This window comes from Centruroides vittatus, unplaced genomic scaffold (genome assembly GCF_030686945.1).
Source record: "Centruroides vittatus isolate TY-2023 unplaced genomic scaffold, ASM3068694v2 contig_878, whole genome shotgun sequence".
Taxonomy (NCBI): Eukaryota; Metazoa; Arthropoda; class Arachnida; order Scorpiones; family Buthidae; genus Centruroides; species Centruroides vittatus.
In genome coordinates this window covers 253,138-266,081 of record NW_027122570.1, presented here as the reverse complement: position 1 = coordinate 266,081, position 12,944 = coordinate 253,138, and the positions used below count along the sequence as shown (strand labels likewise).

Sequence of the window (12,944 nt, the reverse complement as noted above, 5' to 3'; positions counted from 1 at the left end):
TAGTCTCCAAAAACTCCCATAGCATTGCCATTATCATCTCTGTAGCAATGAGGCATGTAGCACCCTCCTGTTGAAACCAGCTGGCATACAAAATTGTGACACCATGTTGTCACTCATTTGCCTGCAATAATTTTTCAAAGTTTGAGTTGGCAGACTTTATGGATAATTTAAATTACCATAAATATATCAAACACAAGTTCATATCAAATTATAAATTGATCTTCAGTTTGTGGTTTTAACAATTCAGAAAATGTCTTGATCTGTGTGCAAGTCAAAAGTTATTAATTATAGTAAAAGATTTTTTTTGCCATTTTCTGCTTGTAATAGACATTTTAGCCAAGTTCTTGATGTTAATAGTGTGAGATAAGCAGAGGGTCAGGAGTTTATCCTCGCTGACCACTTACACTGCATGGGTTGGCAAAACCTGATCTCGTTGTCGTTTCGGATGGCTACGAGGGCAGAAAAGTGAGTGGGGAGGTGCGTCGGTAAGACGACAAGCGTCTTGGATTGACAGTAGACAGGTTAACAAATAAAACATTTATTGAATAACTAGGATAACATATAACATACAAGGCGATTACAAACTATTCTACGGTACTATGCGGTTATATGCAAGTAGATATAAAGCTCAATAAGTTCTAAACAAACAGGTGACTATGAGCTAAGCCTATTGCCGTTGCGGGAGAGTTTACAAAGGTCTTAAGAAAATATCTCTTGGTGTGAGATTAGACGATTTAATTCAACGAATGGCGGTCGCCGACAATGTGGAAGAGTTGCTGTAGGTCTTCTCCGACGGAACTTCATTCCTGGCATGGAGACGGACACAAGTACAATAATAACTTCCTATGCGAGCGCCCTAAGTTTCCGGTGACGCGAGCTTTTATAGTGTTAGTGTGGGAAGCTGTCGGTTGTTGACGATGACTTGCAAATTCTTGACAGCTAAGTGTCAACTTTCTCACCTAACTGTTGGTAGTTACTGGAGACCTCTGCTCCGTTTCTCCGCGAGGAGTTTTTTCTATCGGTGATTGTTTACAAAATTCTTGAACAAAAAAATGAAAGTTTTCTTTCATTTACACAAATTTTCCCGCTAAAATCCGCGGTCTCACAATAGTAATATTGTTTATAAAAAAAATTAATCTTTGCTCAGAAATTTAAATGATACATGACACTTTAATAATATAAAAATGCTTTAAGTTATATATGACTTTATCTATATTACTTCAGGATAATTTATTATATAATAATAAATAATGTAACTACATCATATTAATACAAAATTAATATAAAACCATTAATCATGGAAACTTATAAAATATGATGCAGCTAGTAATATAAAATATAGATAATGCAATGCTTAGATGCAATCATCATCTATCCTGATATTATTTCTTTATATTTGAAAACTTAATTTTAGGTATTTAAAGCATAACATTATGCAATAAACAATTGAACAAATCTATCATGTATATTATCATTAATTAATTTTCATATAATGAAAAATTATATTTACCTCAAATTCTGTAAGTTCTAGTGGAAAATCTGTAAGTTTATTATTAAAAAATGAAACTTTATAATTTATCACTTTGTTACTTTTTCTGATATTACTATTTATTTTCCAGGAATCAAATTTTTTATCCAAATCTAATAATTCTTTGTATAACAACTTTTCTTCATTATTAAGTCTATTTATTCTAACAGATAAATTTAACTATTAAAAATTATTATTATTAAGTATTTTAATATAGACATAATATGTATTTTAATATAATTTTATTGTTAATCTGAAAATAATGATTGAACAGCTAAATCTATTAATATATAGACCTAACACTCAGGAGGAACCAGAAATTCTTAGGGTTCAATCCAGGTGATCTTTTTTGATCACCTGGATTGAACAGTAAGAATTTTTCAGGGAGTGGTCTGTCCCAGATATGTCAGACTCCATCCCTCACTACCCAGTTACTCCATTGTGAGCCTAGTCAAACCCACAATGGGCATGAAAAAACAACAGAGGGTCAAAAATAAAAAAGGAAAACAAATGCAAATATTATTAGGAAATCATCACAATTTTTTTTTATGATTTTTGCTTTAATTCGTCTGAATACACTCACTTTAGGTTTTTTCTGCAGAAAAATTTTAAGCAAGCTGAATTTTTGTATATTAGTTTATTTAGTCATACTAAATAAAATGTCAAAAGTCCCCAGCATTCTACTGTATGCTTAATGTTTTACAGTGCTAAAAAGATGCTTAAAATTGGTTTTTCCTTAATATCTCCGTTACTATTGATTTTATGGCAATGAAGGTTATATATAAACTTCTTTACAAAAATGGCCTTTATCAATTTTTTGATACAAGCTAAAGTTTCTGAAGAAATTCAGCATGATCTTTATTTTACTTGATCCCAATATATCTAGGTTCAATTTTCACATTGAGATTTGGAAAATGAAAAGAACAATTTCTGGTTTCAAATAGGCCTAACGAAGTTGTCTGAAAGACAAATGTGATTTGGTCTTCTGCTTGGAATGATTGATTTTTCTGGAGGGGGTCAGTTCAGTGGGATATGTATTAGCAGATTTAGCAGGAGTCCCAACCTGAAAGTACACTACTAATCCAGCTCTGAATTGGAAATTAGAAGCCCAACTACAAAATTATGGATACTATATTTTGAAATGATAATGATTGTTAAAGAATTTATAAGGGTGGAAAGAATGGGACATTGGGAGGTGCCTTTAACTTCAGTAAAAAATATGCTTCTTTATTTTCATGCTCCAGAACATCATCTTTATAATCTACATGTTTATATATTCAAAACATGGAAAAGTTAGAAAGTTCAATGGAAAATGAAGCTTTTAAAAAGTTTACCAACAATTTTTTCACAATTAGACAGTCAGATAAATTTTTCTTTGGAACATTGAGCGATATGGTAATATAACAATTACTCATGAAATCAGTAAAAATACAAGGAGGCTTCATACATGGAAGAAGTACCAAAGAGAGTGTCTTAAGTAAACTTGTTGTTGAACTACTGACTGCAAGCAATATTTCACAGGGACTTGAGAGGTTTTGTGAACTTCCTTTTGATAGTGGAGAACAACATGTTGATTCAAGGGAATCTGACGTACACTGAAATGAAACAGATGTACAGAAGGTATCAGAATGGTTTCATTCACACAGCCCTTTTCTGAATATTCAACTAATCATATCTATTGCAACAGGGGTAACAGGTGATGAGAAAATAAACTGTCACAATGTGCTAAATATTGGTACTAATAAATCACAAGTTCAAAATTCAATATATAAATGTGTTTAATATGTCTTTTTAAAATCTTTCTATTTCCAGTAAAACAAAAATATTAACTTGTTCAAACAAACGTTTTTGTATCTCTATTGAGAACTGCTTCAGGTTCATTAATGTTCTAAAATTGGAATGCGCAGAGTTTAAAAATTAACTGCCAATCAATACAGGCATTTGAATTATTTGATGTAAATTAATTTGGCTATTTATGCTCCTCCCCATTATAGGCTTTCACTGATTGCATATTAATACTCTAGCCCATAATTCCATGAGTAAGATGTCACATCTGTTGTTGTTCGTCACCTGGCATGCATATTGACATGCTGACCTAACAGCCGCTGACCTTATAAATATGCAATCGTTGCAAAGCCACTGACCATATAAGGGAATTGGAAAAATTGGAAATATACAAGACCAGCAAAGCAGGAAACTGCATAAATTATAAAGACAGCAACGCCATATTGTATGCATGGCAATATGCATGCCAGGGACAACAACAACAGATGTGACATCTTACTCGTGGAATTATGGGCTAGAGTATTAATATGCAATCAGTGAAAGCCTATAATGGGGAGGAGCATAAATAGCCAAATTAATTTACATCAAATAATTCAAATGCCTGTATTGATTGGCAGTTAATTTTTAAACTGTGCATTCCAATTTTAGAACATTAATGAACCTGAAGCAGTTCTCGATAGAGATACAAAAACATTTGTTTGAACAAGTTAATATTTTTGTTTTACTGGAAATAGAAAGGTTTTAAAAAGACATATTATAACTTCCAGTACCTAAGAGTGATAGTTGTGTTTAATATACAAACTAGAGGAATAAGTTTTTTTGTTTTCAAAAACAGGTAAAAAGTTAAATTTTACTAAAACATCAGACAGCTGGGGCAGAGAAAAGAAACCATACTGTCCCATTCAAAATGGTATGTTTACTGAACCTACTGTTAAAATTTTTGCTAAAATTAGTTTTACACAAATTAGTTCTATGTTTTTGTATATTAATTATGATTATAATATACAATATGATTAACTGAACTGTATCCAATTTTATAAGAAGTTTAATAACTTACATATTTTTTTCTTGAAGTTTTAACAAATCAATATTCAGTTTTATTTTTGAAATTAAAGATGCTTTATTCTTTGCTGCTGAAAGTTTAAAAGATCTAAGTGAAACTTATTTTTAATATTGTTTTAAAAATTATATAAACTATTACTAATCAATAATTTAATATAGGCAAATATACAAATGAGAGATCAGAATTATACATTTTTTGTTTTAACTTTTGAAATTATAATATTTAGCCAAAATTTTAATCAGTATCAAAAAGTATAATCTTTAAGAAAATTAGCAAATTAAACTATCAACAAAATATCAGTTCTTCAGATTGACTAGATTAGATATTAGTTAATTCCCACAATATCCATCACTTCTGTCTTTGTAGAAATGAAATACTGTGGTATCTATGTTTGTATGTGCAATTAGTTAATACACTAATTAGTACAGTTTATTTCCTGTCATATCTGCATTTTTTTTATCTCTCCCCCCTTTTTTTGTGCTTTTCAGACTGATTTGAGAGGCACATGTTTACAATAGCTGTTATCATACATCATATTTGATTGTTAAGGGGCTAAAGGGTATAAAAAGGAAGGAACTAGAAAGAAAAGGATGGTTTTCATGAGTTCAACCTGGAGAAGGAAGTGAGAGACATGTGACTCCTGGACAGGTCTGAACTGTCACAAAATTTGCAAAAAACGGTTAATTTAGAGAAAAAAATTTAATTGTTTAAAAAGGCAGGAAAAAAATGGTTGTAGTCCAACACCTTTTGTTTATATCAAACTGCAACCCAGAAACCATAAATCGGAGAAGGAATGTTGTCCTATGATCAGTGAAAGATTGAATTCAGCTTCAATTTTGACCTTTCTCGCACTTCAGATGGGAGTCCTGTTACACTTAGTAATGAGGACCAGCCACTTGGAAAGCATGATTGAGGGAGAATGACTAATCAGAATGGACGAAAGAAAAAACAGAGATTGATATAATCTCCAACAATCAAAGACACCTTGCACCCAGTAAGTCATTGCACTCGGTTAGTTAACGTTCCAATTTACCAAGACGCTCTGTATCAACGTGCAAAAAGCAATTTCTCATCTATTGTGCCAACCTGTAACCTGTGCCACTACAGACTCAAACCATGTTGCTGACGCCAACCAACAGAGTCTCCCCACCTGCCTTATGAACTTGTCAATGTCACTGCCCCGTGGTGACCTTTGATTGACAATCAAGAAAACAATATCAACGTCCAGGACGTCTGAACAGCTGATTCAGAGAGACAGTCTAAAAACCTTTCACGGTGTTGTTGTGGAACAGCTGATTGTTTTAAAGCAAACTATTTTGTTCATAGTGTAAGTTATTTTATGTTAAATTAAATGGTTTTTGTTAGACATTTGTTGTTTTTGTCTCCTCTGCCACCACCTACATATGAAAGGACCCTAGATCATCTCTGACATGAAATTAACTGATTTCCCCTAAAAGTCAGCTTCTTACACTGTGTCCAAGAAATAGGATTTTGAGTCCCCAATCTCCACCAAGTTGGCAACTTACAGACAGTGGGTGAGATTGCAAGGACAGTTTTAGTAACAAGAAATGTAATCCATTTCCCTCTAGGAAGTTTTTGTGTAAAAGTGTAAAACCAGTTAAGATCATTAATCTACAAGTGTATCAGCCTGGTTAGACTGAAAACTGCAGTGTCATTGAATAACAAAGGAGTGAAGCTACAAGTCTCAAGATGCAACAATATAACATGATAAAGCTTTGAGTACTCTGAACTTTTAACATTATGTTCACCCTATTTAATTAATATCTCTTGTTCTCTTTCCTTAATATTCTAAGTTAGGTTCTGTTAGTTTTAAATTAGCCTATAAGGTGAAAGGAATGGCATATCACTGCACTATCTTTTATATCTGTTATATGTATATGTAGAATTTTTGTGTCATTGCACTATCTTCTATGTCCACTATCCTATATGTATTGTAACATTGTTTATAAATAAAATCTTGTTTTGTCATAATCTATATAATTTTGCTCATTAGTATGCTTAAATTGAGGCACACCCACAATAAAAGTCAAAAGTAATACCAAAATTTGATGTAAGGAACTGAGAGGAAGATGGAAGAACATTGTCTATTATCCTAAAAGATACTTGAGAGAGAGAACTCATTCGCTAAATGGCACTCAGATAATTTTTAAAATTTTATAAATACAATAGTTAAATAAATAAAATTATTATTTTTTAAATATTTTAAGTTACTCTGTAATTTATAAATATGAAAGCATGATAATGATAAATGATAAAGAAGAGTAGTTTCTACACAATAAAATATCACATCATTATTATACTCAATTTAAGTATTATAATAAATGAAATATCCAGTAATCATAGTTAAAATACTCCTATTCAAATCTGGAGAGATATTTAGCAATCTAAATGCAACTAAAATCTGGTAGAGTGACATTATAGAATATGCAAGAAGACATTTCCATAAAAAACATTAGTTCTAAAAATCATCACTATGGCACATTGGTGCAACAAGCAATGAAAAACAGTTTCTTTTGTATCAGCACATGTGTTGCAGCCAAATTCTGGGTATAAAATAGGCCACAACTGTCAATGTCATTCTTATCAATTACTATGTCCATCACCTTGCAAGAATATGCCTTGTGTAAAGCCTGTTCCATGAAAATAATGGCAATGCTGCAGCTGCATTTCAGGAATTTCACTGCCATAAGAAAATGCCTAGGACTATTAATTCCACATATTCTTAGGAGAATGATCACTCAATTTGAGAAACTGGATGCATAGGATTTCAACCTAGTCAAGGGCATAAACCTAAAATTTCACAAGTCATTAAAGATCTTACCATAGCTGTTACTGGGTTGGGTGTATCCTATGGCACAGTGTCAAAAATACTTAGAAAATTGATGTATTGTTATCACTATAAGATCAGCTAAATCAGCAATTACTTGTCATCAATGGTAAAATCCAACTGATCTTTGCATTAACCTTACTCATAAGAATGGAAATGGAAATGGATCTATCATGGAAGATCCTGTGGAGTGATGAGGTGTATTTTCACATTAATGAAACAGTAAACACCCATAACTTTACATAAGGGCCACAGAGAATACTTGTGTTTTCCAGCAGATTTACTGCACTCATCTGAAGTTACAGTCTGGTGTGGATTCACAACTAGTGGCATGTTATAGCTTCATAGGGCCTATGGCAATTTGAATTAGGACCATGTACTGTGACGATTTCAGACATTTTTCTTTGAGGAAATTTTTTAGGGAAAATATTTTCTTATAAAAAATTGATTTGGGGCCCCTTGTTGGTGGGGCCTCAAGCAATTGCCATTTTTGCTCATAGGATAATGTGCCACTATTCACAACTTTGTTTATTCTTGAACCACTTTTCTTCAAAGAAGTTAGTCCCAACAGGCCTGTAACATGCTCTTTGACACATCAGATACCAAGAGATGTTTAACACTTTTGTTATATCCCAACTGCCACAGAGACAATACTTGGATTCAATTGTTTTAAGTGGCTTACTTGGTGTTTATACACCCTTCGTGACACACTTGGAACCCCCCATGAGACAGGAATACAGACACTTACTCTGAATACTTTATTTGGGGTCCTTCCTGGACTGGGCGATCTCCACCTTTATACATTAGTCAGGGCTGTCTGTCTTGCATGCCCTCTGGCGGTGCCAGCTCCATAATATCAATTACTTTCATATAAGATAGAGCACCTTCACATATTAGACACTGTGTACAGCAGTTTCTACAATGACATTTTACCAATAACAAAGCAAGTAGTCACACTTTTCCTACCACCTGATTGATTACCTTGTTCTCCAGATCTTAATCTATGTAATTTTTGGTTGAGGGGATATTTAAAAAGTTGTTTATTGATGACTTTCTGTAAATTTGGCAGCCTTGAAAGTCAGTATGAAAATTGCATGTCAGAAGCACAGAAGATCAACTATGTTGTCCTCATTGCCTTCTGGTTTTAACACTTCAGAATAGAAACCACATTGAGCAGTATCTTTGTATATCATAAGTGTTTTGTACAAATAAAATGCTTGTTGCTTACAGTGCCAAAAGTGCCATAGTGATGAATATTAATAGTAATTTAGTTCTTTTTAAAGAAATGTCTTCCATGCATCCTGAAATATCACCATATCAAATTTGGTTGCATTTGGACTGCTAAATATTTCTCTAGACAAGCATTGAATGGAGTACCTTAATTATGATTACTCTGTATATTGTCATGGGGGGGGGAAAAAAACAAAGTTCAGACAAACACTTTATTTACCAGACATAGATATTACACAGAAAAGAAACAAAGAAAATTAAAATAATCAAAATTAACTAAAACAAATTATCAACAATAAAGTAGAGAATGATGGCAGTAGCTAGCACTTTTGACCACAGGACAGTAATTCTTTGATCCACTGTTGTCTGTTCAGGATTTGGATTGGTTTGTCTGATAGTCAGGGGTTGCATTGGAATAAACGGGAAGAAGAAAAAGATTGCAGAGTTTTTGGGCCAGAGAGAGGGTGAGAGATCTCATTGATCAAGGAGATAAATTGAGTCAGAGACTCTTTTCAGTAATCCTAGTAAGAAAGCTCCTCTGAGAGAGATCTTGAGCAGTCTGAGGGATAAGTTGAGTCAGAAACTCATCTTAGTCATGCCAGTGAGAAAGCAGTTTGAGTTAGGGATTTGCATCTAATGTGAATTCTGGCCATGGGATTCAAAGTAGGGGACTTCAATATGTATCTTCAAACTGTGTATATAAACTGTAAATAAAGTGTAAATACTTCATTCGAGATTGTGTTTCTTATAGATCTGAGATCAATCACGGTTCTCACAGACAATATCTAAGTGAACATTATTTTGAGTTAATATATTTATGATATTAAAAATATATTTGAACTCCTTAACATTTACAAACAAAACAATACATCATTACCTTCAATAATAGTGAAAGAGTTTAGAGTTACTGGTAACCATTCAGAAAGAACCTTGATATTTTCTTTTGTTCTTGTTATTTTATTTTGTAATTCATTATCTAATATATAAAAAAAGTTTTAAAAATATTATTATTCTTTAGAACTAAAATCAGTTTGTTTTAAGTTAAATTTATTGCTATAAGGAACCATTCAAGTATTACATCAGTAGTTTATGGGGGATTGTACCCATTATTTATTTTTCTCCTCAATCATCACAAAATTGCCTGAAAATAATTCCTGTATATTTGAAAATTATTTTAACTTCTGGTCTAATGACATAATTAGAGGAGAGGTATCTTGATTTCTGATGACTAGTGATGATGGGGGGGTGAGGAATCAAGAAATGACCCTTAACATTGTGAGAAATATTGCTTTAGAAAATAAAAATATTAAAAAACTATCCAAAGCAATAGATGTTCAGGCAGTTTTAAATTTTTTTGTTTTTAATAAGAAGGAAGGAGTAAATAGTAACTTGTGAAAAGAATTCCATTTAAAAACTTATGCAATGAATAATATGAATAAATTAAACAAATCAGCAAGCAAATGTAAAATATTACTAAATTTTTTAAAAATATTACTAAACTTTCATTAATAAATTGTAAATCATAATTTTGTAGATATTGGGTTGTTCGGAAAGTAATTTCGTTTTTTCCATAGAAAAATAAATGCAATATTCTTATAATAAATAGATATTTTATTGAATTATATATTGACCATTTTGGTCAAATACCTGTTGTCATTGTTTCTGGTAGTAGCATGATTTCACATTCATAAAAGTTTTGATCGTTGTTTACAAAAAACTGATCCAAGTGATTTTTGACATTGTCATTTCAAGTAAATGTCTTATAGTTAAAAAAAATTTGTATAGACCGGAACAAGTAATAATCTGAGTGTGCCCAATCTGGCAAATATGGTTGGTGTGATAACACATCCCATCTAAGCTATAACAGTTTCTGACGAGTTACCAAACTTGTGTGAAATTTGGCATTATTGTGGTAAAACACTACACTTTGTTTGTTGATCAATTTTGGCCTTTTCTGTTGATGATATTACTCAATTTGTTTACTCGATGGCAGTACACTTTCGAATAAATTGTTAAATTGTCTGGTAAAAGCTCAAAAAAAAATTTCTTTAAAATCCAACCATAGAGAGCATCTCTCGTTAATAACATGTGGAACCCACATATTGAGCTTTGAAACGAAACCAATTCGTTTTAAGTAATAATAAACGATTCAATTTAACAGATTTCATCTCTTAGTGATTTCACATGTTGTTATACGACAGATTGCTTCAATTAGTACCTTTATTTTGTTTTCATTGGCTTCAAATGGCCATTCAGAATGTGGTGTATCTTCAATATTAAAATTGCCAGAACACAATTTTGTAAACCAGTTTTGGCACTGTCTTTCTCTCAACACATCTTCTCCAAACATGTACCACAAGTTTTTTCTTGTTTGAACAGCATTTTGGTTTTTTAGTTTTAAAAAAGCAAAATATGCCGAAAATGATGCTTTCGATTTTCCATATTTGATGGGTCATGGAAAAAAAAACAATTGTACAGAATCAATTTACAAATAAGCCTTAAAATGTCAGCTGTCGAAGTATATAATGAAAATGTGGTTTAAAATAAAATTGGCTGGTAAAAATACATCTAATTCCTCTAGTAATAAAAAAATGAAATTACTTTCCAAACAACCCAATATAATCATTATCATAACGACTTTAAACTGTTTGTATGATAAATAATTTAAAAAATGAATGAATTATCATTTTTAATTATTATTCTAGATGTTTTTTGTGCCTACGATTTTAAATTAGTTCTAGCTTTGTGTGCAGAGATCAGTTAAAATTAGTTATAAATTATAAAATTTTAGCATCAGTTATTTATTTTATCATATAATTACAATATTGTTTGTTAGTAACCATTGGCATGCTAAATTTTATTCTTTTTGTTTCTTAATTATAGGTTGAATAAATTGTACATTTTAACCTTAGGATATTTTACTTGCTAAATGAAATACTATACCTATAAATCAGGGTTGTGAAGTCAGAGTCGGAAAAAATGTGTCAACTCCAACTCCTGCATTTTAAATTTAATTTAGTTTTTTTTTATTTAAATGAAAGAAAATTTATTTTATATTTATTAATTTTTAAAAATCTTTTTGCATTTTGTTATAATTCATTTAATTTAAATACAAAATGCAGCAATTTAATTTCTTAAATACATAGTTTTCTTTGTAGTATTTGAGTTTAGTAGTTAAATTATTTTAACCAATTTATACCCAATTGAATCTGAATATTTTTGAATCATTCCTTTATTATTCCTGCTCTAAATAAGTACTCTATTTTTATGAATGAGCCAGACTAATTGATATTTTTCTTTCCTGAACAGAGGCTGAAGTAGCTAGATCTTACACATTTTAATTGGACAGCTTTTCTGGAAGGATGAAATTGAAGTGCAAATGCTGTAGAATAAAAATATGTAAATGTAGAATTTTATCACCCCCTTTCTCTTCTTATTAAATATTTGTTAAAAATTAATTTTTTAATACAAATAAATATTAATGTAAGTTTTAAATATTAAAAATACTAACTATAAAAGTACTTGGGTAAATGCCCCGGGCTCCTTTCAGAGTTCAGAGTAGGGTACCCCCTATGAGCGCCTCTGCCCCTATAAGATGACTTGGTATTTAATTTTGCTGAAATCAGGAGTCGGAACCGGCCTACTAAAATTATCAGGAGTCGGAGTTGAGTGTTTTTTATTGATTCCACAGCCCTGCTATAAATATAGAATTATTTAGTTAAAATGCATATTTTTTATATGTAATATACATAGCAATACATAACTTAAGATAACATAATGTTAATCATGTTATTTCATATATTGCTATTTAAGAACAAAAAATAAGAGGCAAATCAATCTATGAATATTTTTTCTTCAATAATTTATGTAGCATCTTTCCTATTATAAAAATGGTAATAATACTAAAACAACTTTTCCAATAAAATATCTTACTTATTTCAGTTATACTACAGTAGAGCGTCGATAAGTAGAACGTCGGTAAGTGGAATGGCCGGAAAGTGGAACGATTTTCAGTCGGACTGTGTCGTGCTGAATCGAATGTTTTTGATACTAAATTTACTTCTAAAGTATAATTTTCATGTTTTTTATATTCTTTAATATATTTATTTTGTTTGTACAAAATGCAGAAATAATTTTTAACGATACGATAGCCTCGATGATTATTATAAAAATTTTCGTTAGGCTTAAAATCGATGAAAATTCAACAGGAAGCGATACGCAACGGAGAAAAATTTGAACATCGGACAGGTTAATGTATTTTTTCGTACAAAGTCGGAAACTGGAACAAATCATTAACTGGAAGGACCCCAGTCCCCAATTGGTTCCACTTTTCGACGCTCTACTGTATTTGAATGATAAAATTGATGTATGTTTAACTCGAGTATAATTGAATGAATAGTATGAATAAAATTTTGTTGTTTTGAAATCTGCCTTTTGTTTTCCTTTCTTATTCATTGTGAATCAGAAGATGCACAACAAACAAGAAAAAT

The 12,944-nt window shown here is 31.3% G+C and overlaps 1 protein-coding gene across 13 annotated transcripts in view; it reads right to left on the bottom strand.

The window, feature by feature from the left end:
• Positions 1 to 12,944, bottom strand: part of LOC136983196 (coiled-coil domain-containing protein 112-like) — a 372,297-nt gene that overhangs the window by 345,731 nt on the left and 13,622 nt on the right. For 6 of the 13 annotated variants that reach the window (XM_067279874.1, XM_067279875.1, XM_067279870.1 and 3 more), the window contains 3 exons: positions 9,332 to 9,430; positions 4,371 to 4,446; positions 1,511 to 1,691 (listed from right to left, as the gene is read on the bottom strand). In XM_067279874.1, coding sequence (XP_067135975.1) covers positions 1,511 to 1,691; positions 4,371 to 4,446; positions 9,332 to 9,430 — 356 coding nt within the window. Of the gene's footprint in view, positions 1 to 1,510; positions 1,692 to 4,370; positions 4,447 to 9,331; positions 9,447 to 12,944 lie in introns of all 13 variants that reach the window. The other 7 variants (XM_067279881.1, XM_067279880.1, XM_067279871.1 and 4 more) reach the window with 3 other exon arrangements.